This window comes from Meleagris gallopavo, chromosome 12 (genome assembly GCF_000146605.3).
Source record: "Meleagris gallopavo isolate NT-WF06-2002-E0010 breed Aviagen turkey brand Nicholas breeding stock chromosome 12, Turkey_5.1, whole genome shotgun sequence".
NCBI classification, from domain to species: Eukaryota; Metazoa; Chordata; class Aves; order Galliformes; family Phasianidae; genus Meleagris; species Meleagris gallopavo.
In genome coordinates, this window is record NC_015022.2 from 1563256 (window position 1) to 1589198 (window position 25943).

General features: G+C 47.3%; 2 protein-coding genes across 7 annotated transcripts; both read right to left on the bottom strand.

Annotated features, from left to right (window-relative positions):
• Positions 1-1194: 1194 nt before the first annotated feature.
• Positions 1195-20505, bottom strand: PPCDC (phosphopantothenoylcysteine decarboxylase). 6 transcript variants are annotated; one of them, XM_019619351.2, is made up of 8 exons: positions 20242-20500; positions 19782-19914; positions 17015-17163; positions 10750-10845; positions 8340-8468; positions 6191-6359; positions 2394-2493; positions 1195-1787 (listed from the first exon to the last, which is right to left on the bottom strand). In XM_019619351.2, exons 3-8 carry the CDS (start codon positions 17147-17149, stop codon positions 1730-1732), a joined length of 687 nt encoding a protein of 228 aa, XP_019474896.1. In that variant the 5' UTR covers positions 17150-17163; positions 19782-19914; positions 20242-20500; the 3' UTR covers positions 1195-1729. The 6 variants fall into 6 exon arrangements, with proteins under 6 accessions (XP_019474896.1, XP_019474895.1, XP_019474897.1 ...); XM_019619350.2 differs by having other exon boundaries at positions 19777-19914; XM_019619352.2 differs by lacking the exon at positions 10750-10845 and having other exon boundaries at positions 19777-19914; positions 20242-20505.
• Positions 20506-21893: 1388 nt separating this feature from the next.
• On the bottom strand, positions 21894-25648 carry SCAMP5 (secretory carrier membrane protein 5). Its single transcript, XM_010717177.3, has 6 exons — positions 25515-25648; positions 25311-25439; positions 24391-24547; positions 24073-24174; positions 23778-23895; positions 21894-23700 (listed from the first exon to the last, which is right to left on the bottom strand). Exons 1-6 carry the CDS (start codon positions 25519-25521, stop codon positions 23506-23508), a joined length of 708 nt encoding a protein of 235 aa, XP_010715479.1. The 5' UTR covers positions 25522-25648; the 3' UTR covers positions 21894-23505.
• Positions 25649-25943: the final 295 nt, after the last annotated feature.

The following is a 25943-nucleotide window of genomic DNA, read 5'->3' on the forward strand; positions in this document are numbered from 1 at the left end:
AGCACTGGGAGAAGTGGGTGATACCTGCCAGTGTGCCTGGAGCAGCTCAGAACAGCAAGACAGATCCCAAACAGCTCAGTGCTCCCACCAAGGACGTGGTGTTTTGACTCGGTATGAGGAACACTGCAGGGTTTGTTGCATTGCCAAACCACAGGCAAGGAGAGAGGATAAACAATCCGAATGCAGGAGATAGCATGGCAGAGCCTACCAGGTCCAGTTGCAACTACAACATGTGCTTCTTTGTAATGAGGAGAAACATTTGTTACAAAACTCAACCAAATACAAGAGGCATCTCGCGCACCGCCTTCAAGAAGCTTAAAGCAAAATCCTGCCCAGGGTGGAGAGCTTTCGCCATCCCAATATGAGCAAACTGCCACAGGGCCACGAATGGTGCAAACTGGCACAGCCATGGGGAGGTTTAAACACAAAGCTAATGACTATGGTACCACCACAGCTCCTGTCAGCCAGCAGCTCTGCTCACACGAGGCTCCTTCTGCCTGTATTCCTAGAAGCTCAGAACCCCCGGCTCTCCATCAGTGGAAGAGCCAAAATGGGAAAGTTTCAGAGGTTTTTATTTGTGTGGAATAGATAAGGAAAGCAAACATACCCTGATAACCTCTTTCCTTGCGTGTAGTAGCTTGAAGGTTGTCCTCCTGGGCAAGACGTACGTTCTGTACCACAGGCCTTAAATTTGGCTGGATTTAGTTAAAAGTAAATACTGGGTCAGCAGTGCTCTGCTGCAGCGACCTGTTCAGCAGTCCCAGCTTGGTCCCATTTTCCCCAGGGACAGGCTCACATTTCCAAGGGAAAGCTGGGCCTGGGGAGCCCTGGCTACCCTGGTCCATGGGTTCACACAGATTTCCCAATTTCTTCAGGCCAGATGGTTAATTTTCAAGCTGGAAAGCACCGTTGTAAGCAAAGTTTGACTCTACTCCCTTGGAAAACACTCACCAGGCTTTGAACCAGGGCCAGTCTGTCTGCTTCCTGATTAGAGCACCCAGATGGGCAGGTGACATTTTGCTTCACAGCTGATATCTGCTTACAGATCCAGTCAACAGACACAAAGGACAAAGGCTAATTTGAGGATTAGATAGCTTCTCTCAGTCAGTTTTTTCCATCTCTGATAAAAAACAGCCCACAAGCACAAAGATTTAGCAATGATGTTAGGCACAAACACCCTCAAGAAGCAATTCCTCAGGGGCAGAATTAAAAGCTCTCTTTTTATTAAGCTCTCAGGGGGAGAACGCTTTTTGGACAGTGACTCCTGCTGGAAAAGAGAAGGCAGCACAGCCAAGAACCACGCTGGAGAGCAAGGATGTCCTCACACCCACGTTCCGATTGCCAGGACAGCAAGCACACCACCCCAGCTGCCCTTGGGGCAATGCTGGGCTGGAGACACAAGGGCAATTCCTTCTGCAGCCTTCTCAGAAAGGATCACACGTGAAACAAACGGGGCTGCTTGGCCTGGAGGAACGTTACTCCCTCTCTGCGAGATACCACAGTTTTCCCACAATAAAGAAACGTGGTCTTGGCTTAGGTTTCTAAAAGTCTGCAGTGCTGTACCACATTTCAGTTTGGTACCAGCTGGAACACAACCGTCTCACTCCTTCAGTTGAGCTGCAGGGACACATGCCATCTCGATTCGGTTTCCTGTCGGTTTTATCTCTGAATTGCCAGGAAGGCAATTCTCATGGCAAGCAATCAGCTTTGGGTTGGCAAGCCCCGTTCTTCAAGGATCCTTCTCACGCTCTCCACTATGGTCCACACTTCTGCCATGGCTCCACGACCTGCAGGGCAAGACCAAAGGCTCACGGTGAAAGCCATAGAGCACACGGCACGTGGTTCCCCCGCCCCACCCCTTCTCTCCTGCACATTCAGCCATGTTGCAGTAAAAAAAGCTTTTGCAGGGCAAAAGCTTGCAAAATATCCCCATGTTTCCTCATGATTCAGCTGTGAGGGCAAGAGGATCTGCTTGGTCTAGCTGGTTGGGCAGGGATTTTGTGGCATGGTTGGATGCCATCAAGGGAGGAGTGTTCATGCTAACTTAGCTTGGCTCACAACTCACAAGTCTAAGCAGGAGCACAAGCTCCTCAGACAGTCAATGGAGAAAGGCAGGAAACCTCAAAAGGCAACTCATATGACCTTAATAAGTACCTCATGTTCTGAATCATCTCCAAGGATGTCTGTGTCTAACCCTTGCACAGGGAGCTGGTATCTTAGCTCGCACTACCCTGGGGGTAAGTGTGCACAAGTGACCAAAACAAAGTGCGTGGGTAACAAAATATCCTACTGCACCTCCTTCCTCCACCAGTGCAAACAGCATGTTAGGTATTATTTTGAAATAAGCCTTGCCTATTAAAAATAACAAAACAAAACTAAACTTGACTTCATACCATTCCAGTGACTCCACAGTTAGGCCCACATTAGAGAGAAAGCTGCTCTGGATTTGCACCAGCTTGATTCTTGGGAGTAATTCTTGGAGAAGACTGTGTGCTAAGCAGAACAAAATGTAAAAGCTTTTCCTTTTGCACTGGTTAGTTGCCAGATGAATGTCTAATCTACTCTTTGCTCCGAAACACTTTTTTTAAACCTAGAACGAAAACTTCAAGGTCAGAGACCACTAAATCATCTTGTCCAAGCTCATGCACACACAGAAATCAGTCCACTCACTCCTGATACCTCCCCACCAGCATCTGTCTCCGTTAGAAGATTCAAAAGACAAGAGTCTCTACTGGTTTTTTGTTTTGCTGGCTAATTGCTGAATTATTTAAAACATGAGCCCTACTTGTTAGAAATTAGTTTTGGGAGGTTTTGTTTTCTTCATTTTTCTCCAATTCACTTACACAGGTGAGTTAGTGAGTGCACAGACAAACAGTGAAACCAGCAGGCTCCAAAGGACAGTTACAACTTGAGGAAAGAGATGGAAGAGGAAAGGCCATATTGTACAGCAGAGAGGTGTGCTCTGTGGGCAGATCACTGCAGTGAATCTGACAGGACCTTCAGCTCCCCCGTACAGATGAGCCAGCTGAGCGTCGCCTCAGACAGAAGGCATAACTGGATGCAACGGTGAGAAGTTGGGATGAAGTGCAATGCTTTTGGAAAGACAAGAAAATTGAGCTTCCCTACCTAGTGAGAATTTCCATCATTTTCAGGCCTACAAACCCTAACAAGCTTGAAGCACCTCTGATGCAGGCAGATGTGGGTGGCTCTTGCCTCCTGTTCTGAGAGGAGCTGCATTTGATGCATCCTGCTAAACAAATTCCCCGAATGCACCCTCATGCTTGGCACAACGACACCCTTAAAGAGCACTTCCAAGGTCTGCCTTCATCCTACACAACTCATCTTCTCAACATCTTTGGCAATTCACAGCACACATCTTGCCTTTGGGTAAAAATTCCTCCACTGTGCCAGGCTCTAGAAATTCAGCCAAGGATGAAGAAGATACCAGCAGTTTGGAAGTGTTTTGCAACAATAAATTGCTGCAGGCCTGCATGTGGTTATGGCACCTCTCAGAGCTCTCCTTATATGGTGGCACATGGATACCACCAAAGCCAGCAGCCCTTAGGTTACATTTAACTATCCCATCCAGGAAACATTTTAGTTGGCAACTAGATTGAATTTTTGTTTTAACTCTTTTTTAGCTGGACTCTACATCTAAAAACACCTGCAGTGTCTGATCCACGGACGCAGATGTGAACGATCCAACTTATTACAGGTTCTCCCATCACTTATATACATTCACAAATTTCCTTTTTAAGCTTTCCTATCCACCCTTACAACTTTCCCATCCACCTTTGCAGGTCAACGGAGCATTGTACAAACACTCCATAACCGTGCATGTGGGTGCTTATCCAGTCAGAGCCATGAGCTGTTCCTTTTGCTTTTTCTCTTCTAGAGGTGTCCTTGGTTCTCATGCTGTTTATCCTGCTCCACAGCTGCTGCTCTGAATCTTTTTTCTTGTATTCCCAACAAACACCCACTTACTATGGAAGAAACACGGTTGTAATATAGAAACATGATGGCAGTCACTTCAGGTGAGATCAGTTACACGAGTGGTAGAAGATGAGCCTCATTCAATAGCAAGTTAAACCACAATGTCAACAAACAAAACTGGTGCAAACTGAATCTCTTTTCTTTGGCACCAGATGTGCGCTCTGCTATCTGGCCAGTGGAAGCCAAGCAAACCTTTTTGTGGATAAAGCTCACAAACCAGAAATTAGTGTGGAAAAAGAGGCTTTTGGGGAAAACGCCTGAAAACAAAACAAAACAAAGCAAAACAAAACAAAACAAAACAGAACAAGAGGAAGACAGAAAAAAAATCACCGGGGAAGAGAATCTTGTGTTTTCAGAGACCTGGAGTGCATTATTGCTCCTACCTGCTGCCAGGAAAACCCTGGCATGTGCCAGCAAGAAAGTCTTGCTGCAAATTGACTCACAAGCACAAGCAAAGCCGAGTCAGATGTGGCTAGTCCTGCCTCAGCTGCCCGTACCATCCTTCTTCTACAGGCTCCTTTGGGAGTTCATTCTCACAGTGGGAAGATCTGAACTACACACAAAGCAGCTCCTAAATGACTGTTGGTGTAATGAGGTAACTCCTGATCAGTACTGGTTTTGGCTTTGCCATTCTGAGCTACAAACCACAGCAGTGGACATGCTGCTTCTCACGTGGCCATGCACCGCTGATGCAAGGGCAGCAACTCCAAGGAACAGCAGGGCAGAGCAGCAGAACACAGAAATCATGTTCAGCATCCAGCTCAAAGCCATCTGCTCCACTGTGTCCACACACATAGCCCTTCTGCATCTCAGGTCCCCATCTGCCAAAGAGGGCTGACACAGCAGCTCTGCTTCAGGTGCGTGGACCCGTGCAAACAAGCGCCTCACTCAGAGGTGCTCTTAAGTTTGCTACAGAAATAGAGGTCCTATACGAGTACTAAAAAAGATAAAGGAAAAGCTCCAAGGGACAAAGAAGCTATGCCAGATGGCCTTCCCACTTCTGCCAAAATGTCTGCACAGAATGACCTCTTTTGGGCGTTTTCCTTTAACATTATTACAAGCACGCAGGAAATTTGATGTAATCAGGTCTAAAACCCCAGAGGAAACATAATTGTCCAGTACAGTTACAGCTGATGCCTGAATTACTTGACTACACTTACCTAACTGTAAATATTTCTAAGTTGTCAGCTCCAGAAAAGATTCTCTAAAAGCACTGCATCTACCCAAGAATTCAGACACTAAGAAAGCCAGCCCCGGAATTTAACCATAAAGAACATGTTAGCATCCTGTCTCCATGACAGACATTCATCGAGGTATCCAACAGGATGGTTAAGATCCTGCTGTTGTTGGGTTATTGGATGAAAGAATGAGTGCATTACTGTGCAGGTAATAATACACTTGCTATTACGGCTAGAATTGGGCGACGTTTTACAGACAAACCATCCACAAAAGACTAAATTAAAGAAGCGAATCCATTCATCCAAAGTGCTGGTATAAAAAAACTTCTCAAAACCTCCCAAAAATCAAAACGTGTTCATTTAAATTGTAATAATTCCAATTGCTAGAATACAAACGAGACCATTTCACTTGGCACTGTAAGTCTGAAAGTTGGGCATGACAAGTTTTCCTACCCCCTTCTCTCACTTCACAGACAAGGCTGATGTCAGAACTCCAAATCAAAATGAGACTGTGAAGCTGATCTAACTGAAAAGTAACCCAGGCAACAAACAACAACAAATGGTAAATGTATGTCGTTACACCCTCAGCCACATCTGCAAAGTGCTAATCCTCTGTGTCTGCTCTGAGGGATAAGATATTATCCCCACGTCAGAGATGAGGAACTGAGGCATGATGGAAACAGCCCACAGTCTCAGCAGAGGGCATGGCTGGGACACTCGAATCCCAGGCTGATAATGGTCACCACAGAGCCTTGCTTCTCTTTGATCTGATCTCTTAGAGGATGGGTATTTCTTTTAAGTATCACGTCTATCTACCAGCTTGCTTCGAACTAGAGTAAGAGGTGTCAGCCAGCACAGGGCAAAGCTTCATGTTGTTTGTACAAACCTTGGCCATGAGCACCTGCTCACTGCAGTCTAACATCTGGAAGGTCACAGAGCAGAAGAGCAAGGCACCTCCCTTCAGTGTAAGAGGAGCACTGGGGCAGGAAAACAGTCAGAAGACATGCAAGAGGACTGACCTTCATCTCCACACACTAGTTTCTTCACCACACATGGGATCTCTATGTAGCCAAAGCCCTTCAGCTGCTCCACCTGCTGAGCTGTGATGGGATGCTCCCACATGGCCGTGTTCATAGCCGGGCAGAACAGCAGGGGTTTGTGCAGGTCCCAAGCACGGATGACACAAGTCTGCAAAAGAAGCCAAGAGATTCAGCTCTGAGGAGTGTTCTTTTTCATCATCCCTTTGCTCACTTTGCTGCACAGAAGCACTTTCCCACTCCAGGTATCATGAGACAGCCAAAACATCCATCAGTGCAGCTGGACGAGCCTGTAAGCAAGTCCACAGGGCTGCTACTAATGCATGCTGCGTTCCAGCAGAGCTCCTCTCTGACAGGCAAGAAGGATGAGGGAGGCTACAAAAAGAATAGATTCCATCCTACTCCGAATCAGGGCCAAGCAAACAGCCCAATGGCTGGATGAAATCAAGCTGGAACACAGTGTGTGCAGACAGCCCATGTGGGAGACCAAGAGTAGCTGAGGGGTGACCACAGATCGTATCAGCTAAAGAGAAATCCCCAGGCAGCACTTTAGATAAGCCAGCTGTAGAGCTAAACACAAAAAGCTGGCAAGTGAATCTTCTTAAACAACGCACCAACTGGATCCACAAGGGAAGCACTCCTACTTCCAGCATACAGAAGATAACAGGAACACAGCTGGGCTGCTGCAGAAGATGCTGGTAGATTACAAACCACCTAGGAGCTCCTGCACGCTACACAAGATCATATCTGATACCTCAATAACACAGATAAGCTAGTATCACCTCATCTTCTTAAAAAGAACAATGGTGATTGCTGTTAACAGTGCAGCGCCCATCACCTAGACCTGACAGCATCTAAGCCATGCAAAGGGAGTCTTCGAGGTAGCTTGCACCGGTTCCTGGTGCTGGAGCTGTGCTCATTTCAGAATACTTCAGAGAATTCTGCCCATCCTCTTTTATGCCCCATGATTTGAACCCTTCCCAGCACAGAGGAATCTGTTCCAACTTGCTGACAAGCACCTCCAGCACTTGCTATTCTTTACTGGAGCTACCACTTTCCTTCACAAAGCTATCCGAGATGACTGGCAGGAGTTTGTGAAGCCACGTGTCCCTAACACTCTTCCTGAACTCTTCCTCTGTTGGCTGCAGTACAGAGGGGGTTCAGAAGGACAAGACACTGCTTGTCCCTCTCACAGCACTTACTGACGTTTCTACATCTCCAGAGGACTGCTCATACAATTCAGGGCTGTAGCTCTGGGTGCACTTTGCTCATCTGTAGGCATTCTTTTCTTACTTGGACAGCTAAGCTGACCAAGCAGAGCTCCCCAAGCAGGCCCGGTGTCTTCCATTCCTAATTTTAGTGTCCTTGCATTACTGAAGGGTAATGCAGCATTTGCATTTTTGCAGCTTTCTGGCAGACCTTTTGAGCAGTTGATCTCATGATGGTGAAGGCTCAATGGATGGATGCAAAGGACTGAAGTTCCACTGAAGTTCCCCATCACTGAACTGAGACACATGCTCTCTTTTAAAACACTCTCTGTTCAGTCTTTGATACAGAGCATTTCTAATATCAGGAAAAAAAACCCACAAAAAAACCAAACCATGCCTGAACAAGCAAAAAACCCTGTAGTTGAAAGTGTAAGGTAAGTAAGTGTGCACATGTTTGAATTTGTGCTATGCAGTTAGGTGAGGGAGGAGTTGAGGTAGCAGGAAGTAAACAGTTTTATCTGATCTCACAGGTGTCTTTCCAGATTGCATCTAAAAAACGCAGAGAGGAACTCAAAAGTGAGTGTGTGTGCATGTGTGTGTATATGCATGATAGAGAGAGGATGGAAGTAGAAAGAGAGAAATATTACCAATAGAAAAAAGCAGAAAAAAGGCACGAAATAGGAACTGGGAGATAATGGAAGAGACAGAGAGAGCCCAGGAATGGAAAAGGTAAGGGAAGGAAAGTTTGAAAAGGAGCAGGGGAGCCATATTGGCAGAGGAGAGACAAGCAGCTGAGTTGGCAGCAAAACATGCAAATCTTGATGCTGCTGAAACACAAAAGTTTCCTTGACAGAAAGGTCAGACTAGCGCTGGGAGGGGAGAGAAGGCAGGGACTGCCCTAAGGCAGAGCTGCAGTTACTCACCAGCAGGTTGTCACAGATACCGTTTGCCAGTTTTGCCAGTGTGTTTGCATCGAGAGGGGCCACCAGCATGAGGTCAGCCCACCTCCGGAGCTCGATGTGCAGGACTGGGTCAGAACGGCCCTTCCACAGCTGTAGGTGAGAAAGGATGCAGATTACCAAACCCTCACAACCAGCACTGTGAACAACAGGCACTTCGACAACCTCACTGTTGTTGAACTACAACGTAAACCTCATTATTTTCACACCAGACGAGATCTGACGGCGTGATGAAATTAGAGACTGCAGTCACAGCGCTCACTTTTCTGACTTCCAGCCTCCTCCAGTGAAGGCCACGTGGAAGGAGCACTTAGAACGGTGCTTATGTGCTCAGTGCTCTACAAGCAAGTATCCTTTCCCACAAAGACAATTCACACGTCCAACGTCAACCTGCAGGAAAGAGCTTTCTCCATCCACATCATCCCTCAGCTTCCCAAACATCCATCCATTAAAGCTCCATCAATATATGGCACATCTGAGTAGGGAAATCCGCAACATTGGATCAGTCAACCAAAACCAGACAGGACCACACCAGTGGAAGCATTTCCTGAGCATGCCTACAGCAGCCACAGGAATACAATGTTTGGTTCTTTTTGGGAGGGACTGGGCACTTCCTTCCCCTCCTAGCTCTAGGCAAAAATTTCTACTTTTCAATAAAGCTCAGAGTTGCTCAATGGGGTCCTGGGCTCTTCTTAAGAGCACAGTTAACTGGGATAACATCAAGGAAAGCAGCAAACAGTACCAGGCACTTTAGGCCCCAGATGACACACAACCACAGGCCAGCAAGATGTGCATCAGGGCCACAAACTATTCCTTCTCTGACTCATGGGAAACCACAACAAAAACGCAGCATCCGGAAATCTGGTGCTCCCCAATGCCTTTCCCAGCTCCTCCACTCACTTCTATTTTCTTTTCGACAAGTCTTTCTAGAAAATTTTCTTTCAGAATAAAATATCTCACAAACATGCTGGTCACGCTTATTTGCTGCCCTTCTGTCAGAATGGCACACTATAAAGGCTACGTGTCTTCTTTCCAGTGTGCCGACAGACCGCAAAGGCTGACTGCACCTCTTGTATCACCCCACTGGGTTCCCCATAAATAGCTTTGCCTGAAGCTGTAGCACCATGGGACCCGAGAAATCTTCATCAGTCTTCTAAGACCAGCAGAAGCTTTCTGGTCAAGAAGACATTTTACAGAATCTAGAGATATTTAGAGTCCTGGCACCTAAGCAATCCCTCACTGGAAGGGAAATGCGCATTGAAAGCTTCAGTTCATGCTGATGATTCTATAGAGAAGAGCTGGAAAGATGCCACAGGCCACTGCTGAATCCTGCAGAGCGTGTTCATCTGTAACTCATCTGAGGGGAAAACTGATGAAAAAGGTCAAGCTGATTGCAAATTGCTTGGTAAACTCAAGGGAAGACAGATGGACTCTTCTGTGTACGTGCACCATGCCTCTTGAGCTAAACACTCTGCTTCCATCAGGAAAACATCTTGTACACCACCCATCTATCACTCTCGTGCAAGGCAGCTCCAAGTGCTGGTATTTGCCTGCTCCCCCCCACACTGGGGTGGCCCTGCCAGCACAAAGCTCTCCAAACAGACCCAGATGTATTACAGAACAGCTTTGTTTTCCACCCAGGGTGCAGGCAGATTTTGAAAATACAGAGCAAGAAGCTGCAAAACACAAGCAGCGTGGGTAGTTTTGTGATTGCTGGTGGTGCCTACAGATTGAGAATAGGTAGCAATAAGGAGAATTAAGTTGTTGCCTTCCTGACAAGTATGAGTCATGGCAACCACCTAACACCTTCACCACAACTTCACAGTGGCTTTCTTTGACATTTCCTGATACTCCTCTCAGAGCTGAAGGTGGCTGCTAAGCCCAGGGCGGTGAGGGACCACCTGTAGCCACACTGCCTACTGCAAAGCCTGCTAGGTGGTAGAAAACCCCCCTGCTACAGTCACGACTGCTCCATTTAGCATGGGCAGGCCAGTGCTCTCTGACAGCCATGCTTCAAAGCACACAGTAGTACAACAAAGAAAGGAACCCTAGCCAAGAATCTACAGTTTATTGCAAAGAAACTTGGAAGAATGCTTCTAGGGGGGCTGCTGCAAAAGTAATGCCTCCTATTTTATTATGTTGCCATCAGAAGTGGATGTGAGTGGTCTAGCAGTTGAGGTTGAGCTTTCCCACCAATATTCCATTACATTTTGTTGCCATGTGACAGATGGCAGCGAAGGGGCACTCTGACAAAATGGCATCTGACATGGAAGCGCATGTGAAGCAGCGAATGTATGGATGCATGAGCACGTGATGGAACTACTAGCAGGACTAGGAAGAAGCCCTTGCAGACTCCTGAGGAAGAACAACTCACCTGCCACTCATCTTCATCGCTGTAGAGGGTGACGGGAATTTCCTGGGGGTTGTAGAAATGCTTTGCTCTCTCAGTAGTCACCACCTTCACTTCAAGCTAATCAGAAAGCAGAGAGAATGTTCTGGTTTCAGTTGGGACAGCAGAGCTTTGTTTTTTCCCTTCATAGTGTCTGGTATGATGCTATGTTTTGGCTCTAGGAGAAAACCAATGCTGATAACACATCAATGTTTTAGTTGTTGCTGCGCAGTGCTGCACAGAGCCAAGGATCTTTCAATTTCTCAGCTTCTCATACTGCTCTGCCAGTGATGGGGGCCTGAGAGGGCACAAGGATCTGGGAGTAGACAGAATTAGGACAGCTGATCTAAAATGGCCCAAGGGATATTCCGTATCATATGACATCATGCAAAAAACAACAACAACAACAACAAAAAACCAAAAAAAACAACCTGGGCATCAGTTGGCAGCTGGTGAGTAATTCCTTGTGCATCACTTGTTTTGTATCTTTCTTTTTATGTCTTAGTAAACAGTCTTTATCTCAAACCACAAGTTCTATTTTGTTTTTTTTTGTTTTGTTTGTTTTTCCCCGATTCTTTCCCCCATCCCACTGGGAGGAGAGCAAGCAAATGACTGTGGTGCTGAGCTACATGGCAGGTTAAACCACATCAGAGAAAGACCAACTAACTGTTGGCTTGAAGAAATCCTGCAAAGCTGGGTAGATGAGGAGGGCTTGAGCAGTGAAGACTTTGAAAGAGATGCAGACATTCCCCTCCTGTGTGCATGTGCATAACCACACCTATTCAGAGCTGAAAGGTCAGGCCACTGCAAGTGCTCACAGGAGCTGAGGACTCTTTTCATTGCCACCTTAACACAGGCAGGTGATTAGTCACTGTCTGCCAAACTCGTTCAGATGGTCAGTTCACAGCAGGGCCAGCAAAAGGGACAGAGAAGGTCAGAAGGGAGATGCAGCTCTGTGCAGAACTTCAAAGAGACAGCAAGAAGCAGCAAACCAAAGCTCTGGGAGAGATGTCCTTTAATCACAAAAGGGAGTAGCAGAGCATCTCACCTTAGAGGATTCCCTTAGCCACAGCACAAAGGGCTGCCGAGGGGTGGCATGCCAGGATCGCTCTTCCCACACTCAGAGCCAAGAGGAAGTGCAGTGCTCAGTCACAAGTCCTGCCAAGGGAGAAGCTGGGAGCTGGGGCTCAGCACCACCAGCTCAAAGCAAGCCCATCCCTGCAGAACAAGGCTCCAGAAGAAGCAGAGGCTCCAAGCTCCTCTCATTGCATTGGGCATTTTTGGAACGGCAGGATTTTAGTTTAACTCTGCCTACCCATACCTGTAATGAAAGATATACATCCCTGTATACCAGTACACCAAAGCACTTGCTTTGGTAGAATGATTTTTTGATCTCCACTTCTTTGCCCTTCAATTCTTCCCTCCGCCCTTCTCTCTAGATGTCACGAGTACCTCCTGATGACAAAAGTTGGTTTCTATACAGCCAGAATAGTAAACCAGTGGCTTGCACAAAGGAAAAGGAGATCAGGTAAAATGTACATAAGGATTCTCTTAGAGAAATCTCTGAAATCTTAGGTGAACTTGCTGTCTTACTGAAAACCATCTGAAGCTTCATCTGTGAAGTATCTATAAAGTAAGGAAATCCTATCACATCCCATGGACATTTGGCATGAACAGTGATGAGGTGCTAAGGTGCCCTGTGACAGGAGTTCCTTTAGTTCTTCTTTAGTAACCTTAGCTGCTGGGAAACATGGAATTTGCCCTAGTTTCCACATGTCTCATGATCTGCTCAAAGCTGTACCTCTGACAAATGTATTCTACAGCCAGTTCCTTACCCAGCAAAGAGTGCACCTGTCCAGCACAGGCTGCCAGCTTCTCCAGAACACTGTGGGCTTTGCTAAAGACAAGGCAGACTATGCCAACAGCCTTTCTCTTATCCATCAGGCAGGTCACCCAGTTACAGGAGATGAGGTTGGTCAAGCAGGACCTGCCTTTCATGAACCCATGCTGGCTAGCCCTGATCCTCTGATTGTCCTGCACACGCCGTGTGATCCCACTTAAGATGATCTGTTCCATAATCTTCCTTGGCACTGAGGTCAGGCTGACAGGCCTGTCATTCCCCGGGTCCTCCTTACAACCCTTCTTGCAAATGTGAGTCACGCAGGAAGCCTCCAATCCTCTGGGACCTCTCCAGTTGACTAAGTGCACCGATAGATGGTGGAAAGTTGTGGGAATACAAGAAAAACGATTCAGAGCAGCAGCTGTGGAGCAGGATAAACAGCATGAGAACCAAGGACACCTCTAGAAGAGAAAAAGCAAAAGGAACAGCTCATGGCTCTGACTGGATAAGCACCCACATGCACGGTTATGGAGTGTTTGTACAATGCTCCGTTGACCTGCAAAGGTGGATGGGAAAGTTGTAAGGGCGGATAGGAAAGCTTAAAAAGGAAATTTGTGAATGTATGTAAGTGATGTGAGAACCTGTAATAATTTGGATCGTTCACATCTGAGGCCATGCAGCAGATGCTGCAGAAAGTGGCTCAGTAATCACCTCTGCCAGCTCCCTCAGCACCCTTGGGTGCATCCCATATGGCTCCATGGACTTGTGACAGGTGGAGCAGAAGGTCTCTTATTGCCTCCACCTGAACTGTGGGAGGTTTATTCTGCTCCCCATCCCAGATTTCCAGATCAGGGGGTAGAGTATCTTGAGGATAACTGGTCCGACAGATGTAAAGAAGGCACTGAGAACCTCAGCCTTTTCCTTATCCTCAGTGGTATCACGTGCAGCAGGACCAGCCACGAAGCAGAGCCAGAATCAGACTTGTTCTGCATGAGCTAATCACACGTAGATGCACATCAGATCGCCATAAATAAAGCATTTCCTTATTTTCATCCACTTTTGCTCACTGTCTACTCCCAGATAGCTCTCCGAGCAACCCACGATGCGGTTCTGTTAGCCCAACAGAGAGATAGGGAAAAACCAGCCTCAGCAACACCTTCCTCCCACTGCGGCCAGAGTTGCAACAGTACAGAGCCCTCAGCATGTGTGTCCTTGCTTGAACAAACAGCTGAAAACCTCCAACCTCCAAGCAGCTATCTTCAACAGCAGCGGTTGAAGTGACAAAATGTGTTAACCTATCTCTCCAGCACCATCTATTCTACCATCAGGATACTCCTAAGAACAGAGCAGTGTTGATTATCTGCACCCTACATGACTAGAATAGCAGTTTGGAGCAATGGAAAAAAACCAGGCACAGCATACCATTGGTTTTGGCAATTTTTCCCATTTCCTGAAGAAAAATAGCTGCGCATAATATCAGTATTTAGTACTATTTTTTTGGCTTTTTGATGCTTTTAGATGTCTGTTCTTTTTTCAAGTGGCCCTAGTCTGGAATCACAGCTCTATTTCTAGAGCTTGCGAGTCTGAAGATCATATAGCAAGCAACCATGTTGTTTCTGTATTAATCTCACCTTGAAGTAAGCTGTCTGGAGCCAAGCACCGACACCCACAAAGGTGTTAACACTGCTCTCTGCTATCCTTTGAGCTTCAATGAGATGTTAACTTTGCAGTCTGTAAGATACTATTTATTTGTTGAGCAATGTGCAGCTTAAAGGGGCTTGTCTACTCTCTGAAATGGTACCAGTAGGCCAGATCTGCACTAAAACCTCTCACCAGTAATATTTGTTAGTGGGATTCTTATTTCACAGTTAGCCATAAAAATATAAGGACCTATATAAGGTCCTATATAAGGAATCACACTGCATCTGTATTATGCTGGATTTTGTGTCTTGCTGCTTCAATCGCGGCAGTACTCCAACATTTCTAACCTAGACCAGAAATAGCTGGTGAAGAGGCTAAGGGGGACATAACCAAAAGCCAAACTTTATTATTATTATTATTTTTAAGATAGTTTCATAAACATCTCTGGTCTGAAGGAAAAAAACCAACATTCTTTAAAGTCCAGGAAATAGCTGGCTATTGAGTACTGCATCCAACCTACCATAACCAAGATGGTATCAGAGAGATGTTCAAGGACTGAGCAGTGATGACTCCACCACTCATCCAAAAAAGCTGCTCTAGCAGTTTCATTATTCTCTTTGGTTAAGGTTTTCTGCTGGGGTGGGCTCCTGGATCCCTTGTTCTCAGTGAGTGTTTCAAGTCTCTCCAGCTATGCTGGAAACAGATCAGTGCTCTCAAGATCACTTTAGCCTACATAGTTTTTCCTTCTATTTACTTGGCACACCCTCTGTTTGACTGCAGATATCTCTCTGCTTAAACAGTAAAATCTCTCTAGCCACACAGACAAATTCCTTTACTGGAGACAGTTTAGACTAGCTAGAGTCTTTGCTAGCAACTGCTGCAGAAGAGAATGAGCATCCCCTACTGCTGAATGGCATCTACAAAGCTGACATAGAGGCTACCTGGCAGGAGTGCAGTGAAATCTTATGACATGACTCAAACTGACAAGGCCAGATAACATCCGGAAGTTTCATGAACAATAGGTCTTACCCAGAGAAAAGTTTGCCATTTCCTTTCTTTATGACTAACTGACATTCTGGCAATGTGATTTTTTTTTGCCAGTTTTCCTGCCAGGCCATTCAAAAGTAGCAGGACTCCAACTGAGGCGACGTGTGTCTAGCATAACTACAGGAGTTACCCAGGTGCCCTGACAAGACACTACATGCCGTCTTCCCACAACAACACGTGCAAGAAAAATAACCTGAAAAGCATAAACTGATGTTGTATTGAATTCCCAGATCTTCAGAGAGCTTAAACAAAAGGCAGTAAGATGAAGTCATGGCAGTTATCACCCTCAAGGACATGTTAAAGTTTAACGAGTGCAAAAATCACACCACCGAGTTGTTCACTGAGGACCATTTAAGCAGAAACATCAATTTTACACTATGTGCTCCACTCTCAAACCTCTGACGACATCTCCTCTGCTATGAGTGCCCCTCTGCTTCTGTCATGCTCCCACAACAGCTCTACGTTCTGTTCCTTCAGTTGACGTAACAGGCCCATGCAGGTTAAACTCAATGGAGAAGTTATGCTCTCAGGTAGAAAAATCACATCAGAAGCGAATAAACAAATGAATTTAATTAACAAATTCAGTACCAGAATCTCCTGAACAGTTTGGATGCCAAACTTGCACTTTTTAGTGCAACAAAAGCCTAAAACCAGTGGCCATAAGGCCTGCACCACACATCACAGAATGCGGAATTTAGGTCTGGCCATCAGCAGTTTTAAATTATGCATCAAGATAAAAGAGAAGAAATGCACTTGATGCATCATATTGGATCATTTCCACTTTTCCCATCACTTGGAATGAAGGCTGTCCTGAGCACCAAGAGCACCAAGGTCTCAGGGACTGTATCTCTTCTGATTCTATTCACCATGTTCTCACAGCTCTGAGGTAACGCCTCCCAGACCATCCAAAAGCTCTTCCTTCAATATGCCTGCCAATATATTGGCATATTTAAGTGCACACTCTCATTCCTGCTGCTCTTTCATTCCAGTGCTCCAAATCAGACGCTTCGTCTCTTAAAAGATAAAGGTCTCCTTATTTTTTTTGCAACTTTATTCTACAGCAAAAGTTACCACACTTCCCTCCCTGATTTTAGTCACTAGTGGCCTCTGCTGGACATCTCTGTTACTTCAAACAATAAACTTGAGTTTAAAAAAATAAATTGATGTATGTGTCTGCATTGTTTATCTTCCATTGGTTGTTTTTTTACAAGGCTTGGTTGCTTTTTGATGGTCAGACAAGTGTCCATCTTTGTAAAGACAAGGCCCCACTTGCTGAAACTTGGAAGGTTCTAATTAGAAATTTCAAGCTCCAGAAAGCATTCACTTATGTGTCTGTAGCCAGATCTGGCAAGGATGGATATACTCCACAGTAAAACAAACAAACAAGAATTTTAATTTAATTAATTTAATTTAATTTAATTTTTCATAAAATTAAATAAGCTGAGCTGAACTACTTTCATAATGCACAATCTAAACGTCTGCCTGGGAAGGCACCCAGAAAGTTACTGCCCTTTCAACTTGATTTCAAGCTAAATCTTAAGTATAGAGAAGTAAGAAACAATAGGAAAAAATATTGATTTTTAAAAGCTGGAGGAACCCATCCCAATTTTCAAACTAAAAGGCTCAATGGCAGAGGAAATTCCTCATTTCAGCAGAAGGCAGCTAGACTCTGCTAGAAATGAGAAATAGGGTAACGCCAACTTTACTGATGGACCTACTCACCCCAGGGATTTCCAGCAATCCAGAGATGAGGAGAGGCAGTTTCAGAGCAGCCACACTCCCAGTCACACCCACCAGGACACGGAATTTTTCCTGTGGCACAGATGAACTCGTTTCTGCAAGTGAGAAGGGCTCCATGATCCGGCCAACCTCTACAAGCATAAAGAAATAAAGAAATTTCAGTAATGAGAAGCACAGCAGAGTTCCAACAACACACAGCCAAAGGCACAGGACTAAGCCTGGACTGTATAGAATCTAAAGCGACTCAGTCTGATGCTGAACATTCAGATCCTGACTTACAAAGCTTTTAAGCATCAGCACACCTTGAAGGACAGGAGTAGCCAATTCCTCACATTTCCTTCAAGCACAATTTCCTCTAGGATGCTGGTAAACAGAATGCTACAAACTACAAAGGCTCAGTTTTGGGAGCTGTTAGCTTGATAAAGAAACAGAGACACTCTCACATGTTGGCCATGGGGTGGAATTAACAATAATTGTACCTTTCACACCAAGTAAAGGCAAGATATGCATTAGAGCAGTGCTCTCTCCACACTCTGGTAAGTAATAAATGCAGAGAAACATTTCAGTAAGTAAAAATTTGGGGCTTCTCAGGCAAGTATCATTGGATATAATCCACTATATCACTGTGTGTTTATAGCAGCACTAAGTATTACTCTTTCAGAAGCAAGAAAAAAAGATCAAAACAGTGAATAAAACATAGAACAAAACAGCCACCAAGTGAAAACACCTCCTAAGGAACGTGAAGGTCAGAACTGCTCACCCAGCAGTGCCAGACAGAGGTACCGACAGGCAGAGGTGGCTGCTTTTGAGGGTGCATGGTGAGTAGGGATGATTCACGATGTTCTTTGGTCACTCCTGAGCCACCACCATGCTGACAAATTGCCAGTGACAAAACACTCAGCGTTATTCTGGCAAAGAAAAGCACCCTGCCCAGAGAAGTTGTGGATGCTCCATTCATGGAGGTATTCAAGACCAGGCTGGACAGAGCCCTAGGTGACATGACCCAGTGCCTGATTTAGTGGCTGGCAGCCTCTGCCCACAGCAGCAGCGTCAGAACTGGATGATCTTTGAGGCCCATTCCATCCAATCCATTCTATGAACCTATAAGCTCTCTGTATCATCAATGCAAATATCTCTGTTTAAGAAGTCTCGGAACTCACAAATAAATTCATTTCTTGAAAATACCTGAGAACTGTACTTTAACAATGCCATTCACAGGGATTCAGTGAAGTTAACTTCCTCATTATTCACAGGAAGTTACCTGGAAATATTTTGGGAAGAATGGAGAAAGGAAGAGACCTTTACACTGTGAGAGTTAGATTGTGTTTTTGCAGTAGAAACTTCCAAGGCACAGGCCTTTACTGAACTTATAACTTTCTTACGAAACAGCTGCGTAGGTTAAAATGGCAGCACAGGTTGCTTTTCACAAGAAGGATGTTGAGCAGCAGGATAGAACAGAGGCTAGGACATCCTGACCAGGGTAAGAAATAATCCAAAGGGTTTGAGCAATGCCCACAGTGATTAAATATGAACAATATGAACTTCTGCGAAAGAATACGCAAGTTCGTTGAAAAGGGAAAGGCTGCTAAAGAAATGTAATTAAATTTATGCTTGTTAGCACAGCATAATAGGTATCATAAATCAAGTATTGGGGCTTAGTAACCTTTAGATGTTCCCTGATATGGGTTTCTTCTTTCTTAAACGTAGCTTTTGTAAGCAGTGAGAGATAACGCAAAAATACAGAGGAGGGTAAGGAAGGCCTGGCATAAGATAAAACAGGTATGACAGCTTCAAGAAATATTGCCCTCCTGTACCCATAGAAAAGTACAAAACAATCTTAAAAAAAAACCAGGTTGGTCATAGACATTATATAGAAAAATGGGTTAGCAAATGCATTGTGTAGATTCTGAGCCTGGAGTACCTCGCCAATAGCAGAACAGGAGAGTAATTACCTGCAATAGGAGAAAAAGTATATAATGATAAGTGTTTCACTGATTCAGTGTGCATTTTCTCCCTTGCCACAAAACAGCCACCAAGTGAAAACACCTCCTAAGGAACGTGAAGGTCAGAACTGCTCACACAGCAGTGCCAGACAAAGGTACCGACAGGCAGAGGTGGCTGCTTTTGAAGGTGCATGGTGAGTAGGGATGATTCACGATGTTCTTTGGTCACTCCTGAGCCACCACCATGCTGACAAATTGCCAGTGACAAATCACTCAGCATTATTCTGGCAAAGAAAAGCACCCTGCCCAGAGAAGTTGTGGATGCTCCATTCATGGAGGTATTCAAGACCAGGCTGGACAGAGCCCTAGGTGACATGACCCAGTGCCTGATTTAGTGGCTGGCAGCCTCTGCCCACAGCAGCAGCGTCAGAACTGGATGATCTTTGAGGCCCATTCCAACCAAGCCATTCTATGAACCTGATGCAAACATCTTTGTTTGATCTCATAACTAGCAAATAAATTCATTTATTGAAAATACCTGAAAACTGTACTTTAGTGACAGCATTACACTGAGATTCAGTGAAGTTAACTTCCTTGTTATTCACTGGAAGTTACTTGGAAGTATTTTGGGAAGAATGGAGGAAGGAAGTGACATTTACACTGCCTTTATTTTAGGTACCAGCTCGGCATCCAGATTCCATCTAGAGAATCAACCCTTTGGCCATTCCCTGAAGTCATCCAGAACTGAGTTTAATATCAGATCCTTCACAGAGCAACTGCAGGAGTTACACAGAGCCTGACCTCACCGAGCAGCTGAGATTCGCCAGCACAAAGATCCTTGCTGACTGCATCCACCTATTAGCTGCAGCACAGCAGGGGCCATGTATCCTTCCTCCACACTCTGCTGAGAATTAACACATTGTGCTCAGTTCTTCGTGGCTGTAAAAAGAAAAGCAGGAAGGTCAGGAGCATGACTTCAGCTTCAGCTTCCAGCACTGCTTACCAGGAGCCATTAATAAGGGGAACACAGCCCACATAATGCTAGGCATGGTGTTTCAGTGCTATAGCCATACATGTTTGCCTGCACCTAATCAAAGTGAAAGCTGTCACGCTGCTCAGAGATGAGCACTTCCACTACGCTTCCTCTACAATTACCAAACAATTAATTAACCAGAGCATCTCCCCCATGAATTCTGGGAAATAAGACGTAACAGGCATGCTGCAGAAAGGACTGTGAGCAACAGAAGGGTCAACCCTTCCTCTTACCGAACCACAGTTCTGGGGAACGAACCGAGAACACCTCAAAGGCAAGCAGCTCGCAGGCCTCCTTGACTATTTAATCAGCTCCACAACTCTGAGAAACGTCTCTGAGGCAGAGAACGGGACGGAGGAGTCCACCAGGCAAAGGAGAAAGGGTTACAGCAGTGCGGGATAGGCGGGGTCTGCCCCGCGGCCTAGCTGCGGCCTAGCGAGAACCCGGCCCCCACACGGCCGGCGTCGCCTAGCAACGGGGACGGGCGGCGAAAAGCACCCTGGGAAATAGAGTCCTCCATAGCGACGCGGGTTGGCTGTGCATGCGCGCTGCTGACGGCGGGAGGGTGGCGCTGAGGCCCAGCCTGGCCTTGTGGGCCTGCCCGGAAGTGGGATTTACGCCAATAAAACCTGACGGCTCAGTGGCTCACCTCAAGCACCCCCCCACGCACAAAGCGCAGTTGGTGGTGTGATGTGCGCCACACGCGGCCCTGTTCTCCCACCCCACGGAGCAAGGAGGTCACACGTCATCCCCTCAGTGCCCGCAGGGATCCCGGCTCGGGGGTCCTGCGTGAAGCTTTTCTGAGAGGAAATGGCCTTAAAAACACACACGGGGTGGAAACGAAGCAGAGGAGCGAGCGGGGAGCACAGCTGGTGCTCCTTGGAGCCTAAGGGCAGAGCTGGGCACTGCGTGGCCGGCAGATGCAGCCCCCACATTTCTCATGTATGGCTTATAAGGGGCAACTTCTGATGGATGGGAATGGATGGATTCTGCGAGGGGCTCAGAATCACACAGAATCACAGAATGGCCCGGGTCGGAATGGAGCTCGAGGATCATGAAGCTCCAACTTCCCTGTCATATGCAGGGCCACCAACCTCCACATTTAATACCAGACCAGGGTGCCCAGGGCCCCATCCAACCTGGCCTTGAACACCTCCAGGGATGGGCGGGGCATCCACAGCCTCTCTGGGCAGCTGTTCCAGCACCTCACCACTCTCACAGTAAACAACTTCCCCCTGACATCCAACCTAAATCTTCCCTCCCTCAACTTCAAACCATTTCCCCTTGTCCTGCAGTTATCTACCCTTTCAAAGAGTTGACTCCCCTCCTGTTTGTAGCTCCCTTTAGGTACTGAAAGGCTGCACTGAGGTCACCCTGCAGCCTTCTTTTCTCCAGGCTGAACAAGCCCAGCTCCCTCAGCTCATCTTTGTAGGGGAGGTGCTCCAGTCCCCTGATCATCTTTGTGGCTCTCCTCTGGACCCTCTCCAACAGCTGTCAACCCCATAACTGGGCTGCTGATGGGACATAATGGCTGCAGGCAGTGAGTGGGGTCCTGCCCAGCTCCACAGTACAACGTTTGGGCGGTGAGCATCACGCTCGCACAGAGGACACAGCAGAGAGCAGGGTTAGGTGCTGAAGCAATGTCTGTTAGTTACAGCTAGTTACAGTTATTGTTTATGCGGCTTAATAGAAGGTGAAGTCACTTCATTCATCATTTCGCAGACATGGATGACAGAGCACGTGATTTGGCAGAGTAAGTTTTAGGCTAGCTAGAAATGAATTGCACAATATTTAAACCTGATTAAGTACATAATAGGCTCAGCAAAGGATTACTTTTCTCCTTACAGTTTATACATATATATACACACATACACGCAGACAGGCGTTTCATCATTAGCTGCATTTTAGTCTTGTCAAGAGACAACTGCCTACTGCCAAACAGCTGAAGTGATATCCTTAGCAAGGAAACTATTCTTGGTGTGCTTGGCTGGAAAAAAATAAATTCAAGTTTGGTGCAATTCCCATGGGCAAGTTTCACATCCTGGCACTGCTGCACAGATGCCAGCATCTTTGCTTTGACACCTGGGGGGCAGGTGTAACGGGAGCAGAGAGGCTGCATTCCCTTTGGGCTGCTTTTCTATGACTTAGAGGAAAAATGGCCTGTTTAAAGTGCATGTAGAGTCTGAAAAGCATCTCTGAGCAGGAGCTTTCCCTCCTCCTGCCCTGCAGTGCCCATCTGCTCCCATTTACAAGTGGAACTTTGCTGCTTTCTACTAACCTGCAAGACCCTTGCTGGAAGGCCAGCCCCCCCAGACGGGGCAAGATTTTGGGGCTGGTAGACCAGGAGAACTCATCCTTGCACGGGAGCCCAATGGAGCTATGCAGCTAGGTTTCTCCACATTTTATAGGAGCAGGAGCAAGAAGGAATTGCTCCCACCAGCCCAGAGCTTCCACAAGGAGCTGCAAGCTAGCGTGTGCCCCAAAAACCAACAGGGACACATCTCAGGCTTGCCGTTTCTAGAATCAGTGGGGTTAATTGCACAAGGCAGCAAGATATGACCAAGAATAGGTCCTGCAAGAAATACTCCGCCAGTTTTAGAGTTTCAAAACAGAAGCCTTTAGAAAACAGGTTCAGGATGCAAAGTTACACCCCACGGGGAGAACCTGTCCTCACTTCCCAACACACACACACACACACACACACACACACACACACACAGCGTGCCACAGCTCTCATCCACAGCCACGCCAAAATAACACTGCAAAATGTAAACTACGCATTTACAACACCACGCACTGAGAGAAGGTGGAGATCCTGAGCCAGGGGGCGGGTTAGGAATCTCTTGGCTTCCAGCATGTCAACAGCAGGACTGGAGGTTTTTTCCTCCTCTCTTTCTTTTTTTCTTTTTAATCTGCTCAATCAGCCATTTCTTTAATGGCTAAAATAGCCACCTGCTAATTAGAAAGTAGAAAAGGAGAATTCCCAGGATTGCTTGCCCTTGCTGAGACAAATGACTGGACACTACCAAGTGAAAGAAAACTCACATCAGAAACCTGTAGTTCAGCTCTTATTTAGAGAGGAGATGGGTGCTGGTCACTATTTTTTAATCTTTCCCTTTTTGGGGGGGCTTTTGGCTGATGTAGTTCTAACACACCTATCACCACAGTAATAATAAACCACCACCGTGCACTATTTCACAGGGAAAAGAAGAATACAGGAACATACACATACTACCACAATGGGAATCCTGCTGGTCAACTCACAGCCTCTCCAACATGAGAAATAAAAGAGGGAGAAAAGAAGAGCTCAAGGTGCTGACGGGAAAAAGGAAAAAGAAAAGACAGATCCAGTTACAAAGAACAGGGAATAGAAAATTACGGTACACTCCAGCTTTCTGAAACAGCTGCAGGAACTCAGCTCAGCCTTCCTCCTCCTCCTCCTCCTCCTCCTCCTCTTTCCCCCCCAGTGCTTCTTCCCGAGGCCGCAGCCCCGCCGCTCACATCTCGTTGGAGTAGGTGTAGTTGGGGGTGGCCGAGTACTGCGTCTCATGCTGCATCATGGCCCCCTGTGCAGCCCCCATGGCTGCATTCTGAGCTGCCTGCTGCACGTGTGGGTTCTTCCAGGCTCCTGTGGTCCACTCCTCCTGCGCTTTGCTGAAGCTCCCACCACTCCCCCGGTAGAACTTGTGCACCTGGAGCGGAGAGAGGGTTGAGATGAGGAAAAAATCCACCCGACGACCCCCTCCCAGCCTCTGTCCCAACACTGTACCATAGTGAGGGCGATGAAGGAGAAGACTGCCATTCCTGTGAACAGGATGGTGGGGATCAGCATCACCACAGCCGACCCCACATTGGTCCCAAAGAAGGAGATTGCTGCAATCCAGCCGCTGCACGGAGATAGAAACCAGCAATCAGCATTCCTTCTGACTCTTGCCTCCGGTTTCCCCAAGGAGAGAAGCTACCCATGATGCTAGGACACCGAGGGGTTGCTTGCTCTCTTTGCTCTCCATCCCAAAACCACCTCCCCATTGAGCTCATCTTCGTGCCCACCGCATGCTCCTCACCAGACACCCCAGCCAGGAATCCCCACGGCCTGAATGATGCTGATCACCAGCTGGGCCATGAAGGTGAAGAAGAAGGCCATGAAGCTGAAGGAGCTGTCTGTCCTGCAAGAGAGGGCTCTGTCAGTTCCTGCACCTCCATCCCTGCTGCTCTACCCTCATCCAGTGCCAAACAGCCTCACGGTGAGGATTAAAAAGTACAGCTAGAAGGCTGGGCAGGGAGAGCAGAAATCCCCAAATATTCAGACAGTGCCCCAAAGCTAAGCACTGCGTACAAGTTTTAAAAAACCGTGAAAGCCAAGCTCAGGTGTGACCACTTACTTGAAAGCTTTGTAAATAGGTCTAAACCAGCAGACATAGGAGCAGGGCGTAAAGAGAATGAGCCAGAGAATTGCCAGTCCCAAATTAACAGCTCCGCCGCCTCCAATCAGCCATGCGAGGCAGCCAACGAGATTCACCGCCAAGGTGATGCTGTTCACTGCAAACACACACACACACACACAGAGGGAGCGGAGTAGCGCACGTGAGGAGGGCGGCATGATCCCAAAACCCTGCAGCAGGTCTGACACCCCCGCTCCTCCCGAGCCCCTCATCCTGTGCTGATAAAACGCTCCAGATGGAGCTGCACGGAAGTGTATCCCAGAAACTAGTAAGCAGCTGTTGGGAATTTAATGTCCCAAAACAGCTTCTGCAGGGAAACACGATTATATATATTTTTTTCCTCTTTTGTGGAAAAGTGACAGGAGGCATGCGGAGGATGTTAGAGAGATCCGGGCAGCTGAAGGGGTTAGAGAAGAGCAGTGGCTCTCAGCATGGAGCACAGCACGCAGAAGCATGCAAAGAACAGGCAAAACTCCAGGAGGGATCCAGCCCATGTGACCAGCTTGGACATGGGGCATTTTGGAACCAACAAAGGGGCTGTGAGGAGTTCAGGTCCATGAGGAAAGCCCCCTGATGTCAAAGACACTCAGAGAGCCTTTGCTGGTGGCAAATCCTCCACCAAAGCTGTTCCAGTGCCTGATTTAGCAGCTGGCAACGCTGCTCACGGCAAAGGAGTTGGAACTGAATGATCTTCAAGGCCCCTTCCAACCCAAATTCTACAATTCTGCAATTCTACGAAATCCGGGGCTTGCCGCAGCCCTACCCCATCCCCCGTGGGTTTGGGCACGAAGGTCTGGAGGGGGACAAGGCACACCACCCCTGTTTGACTCGTGCTGAGCACACGGCCAACCCCGACTCACGCATCCAGAGGTAGTAGAGCCGCTTGGCCATGGTGCGGTGCTGCGGCGGGATCTCAGCATCGAAGTCCTGGTAGAAACATGGCTTCAAGGGGATGAAGCGGGGCAGTGGAGGGAAGTTGTTGGCTTTTTCTGCAACAAGAATTCCCGTTAATGAGGGGCGGTGAGCGGAAAACAACACAACCCCCCCCTCCAGATTACCCATACCTGCCATGCTGGCACGCTCTCTGCCTCCCCGCTCTGCAGAGATGAGGGAAAGCAGCCGGGAGCTGCGTCAGAGCTGGAGGGAAGGAAGAAGACACAGATGGAAGCACTGAGAAGAGTGCGGCTGCACCCCAGCTGCCCCCATTCCCCAAACCCTCCTCCCCCACCCCGGCCTCAGCACAGGGCCCGGCTTAACGCGGACACCTGGCTCAATCCCGGCTCCCGCCCCGCTTAACGCCCTGCCGATTAGCACAGACTCCAGCCGCGGGGTTCGGCCCACGCACAGCAGCGGAGCTCCTTCCGCTCCATCCCCGCTCGGGAACGGCCTCACCGGGAGGCGAAAACCCACGGAAAGCGCGGGGACACCCAGGCGGCGCGTCCCCCATTGGGTTCCAGCGGCCTCCCGCGGCCTTCCCCGTGCCGCACGACAGC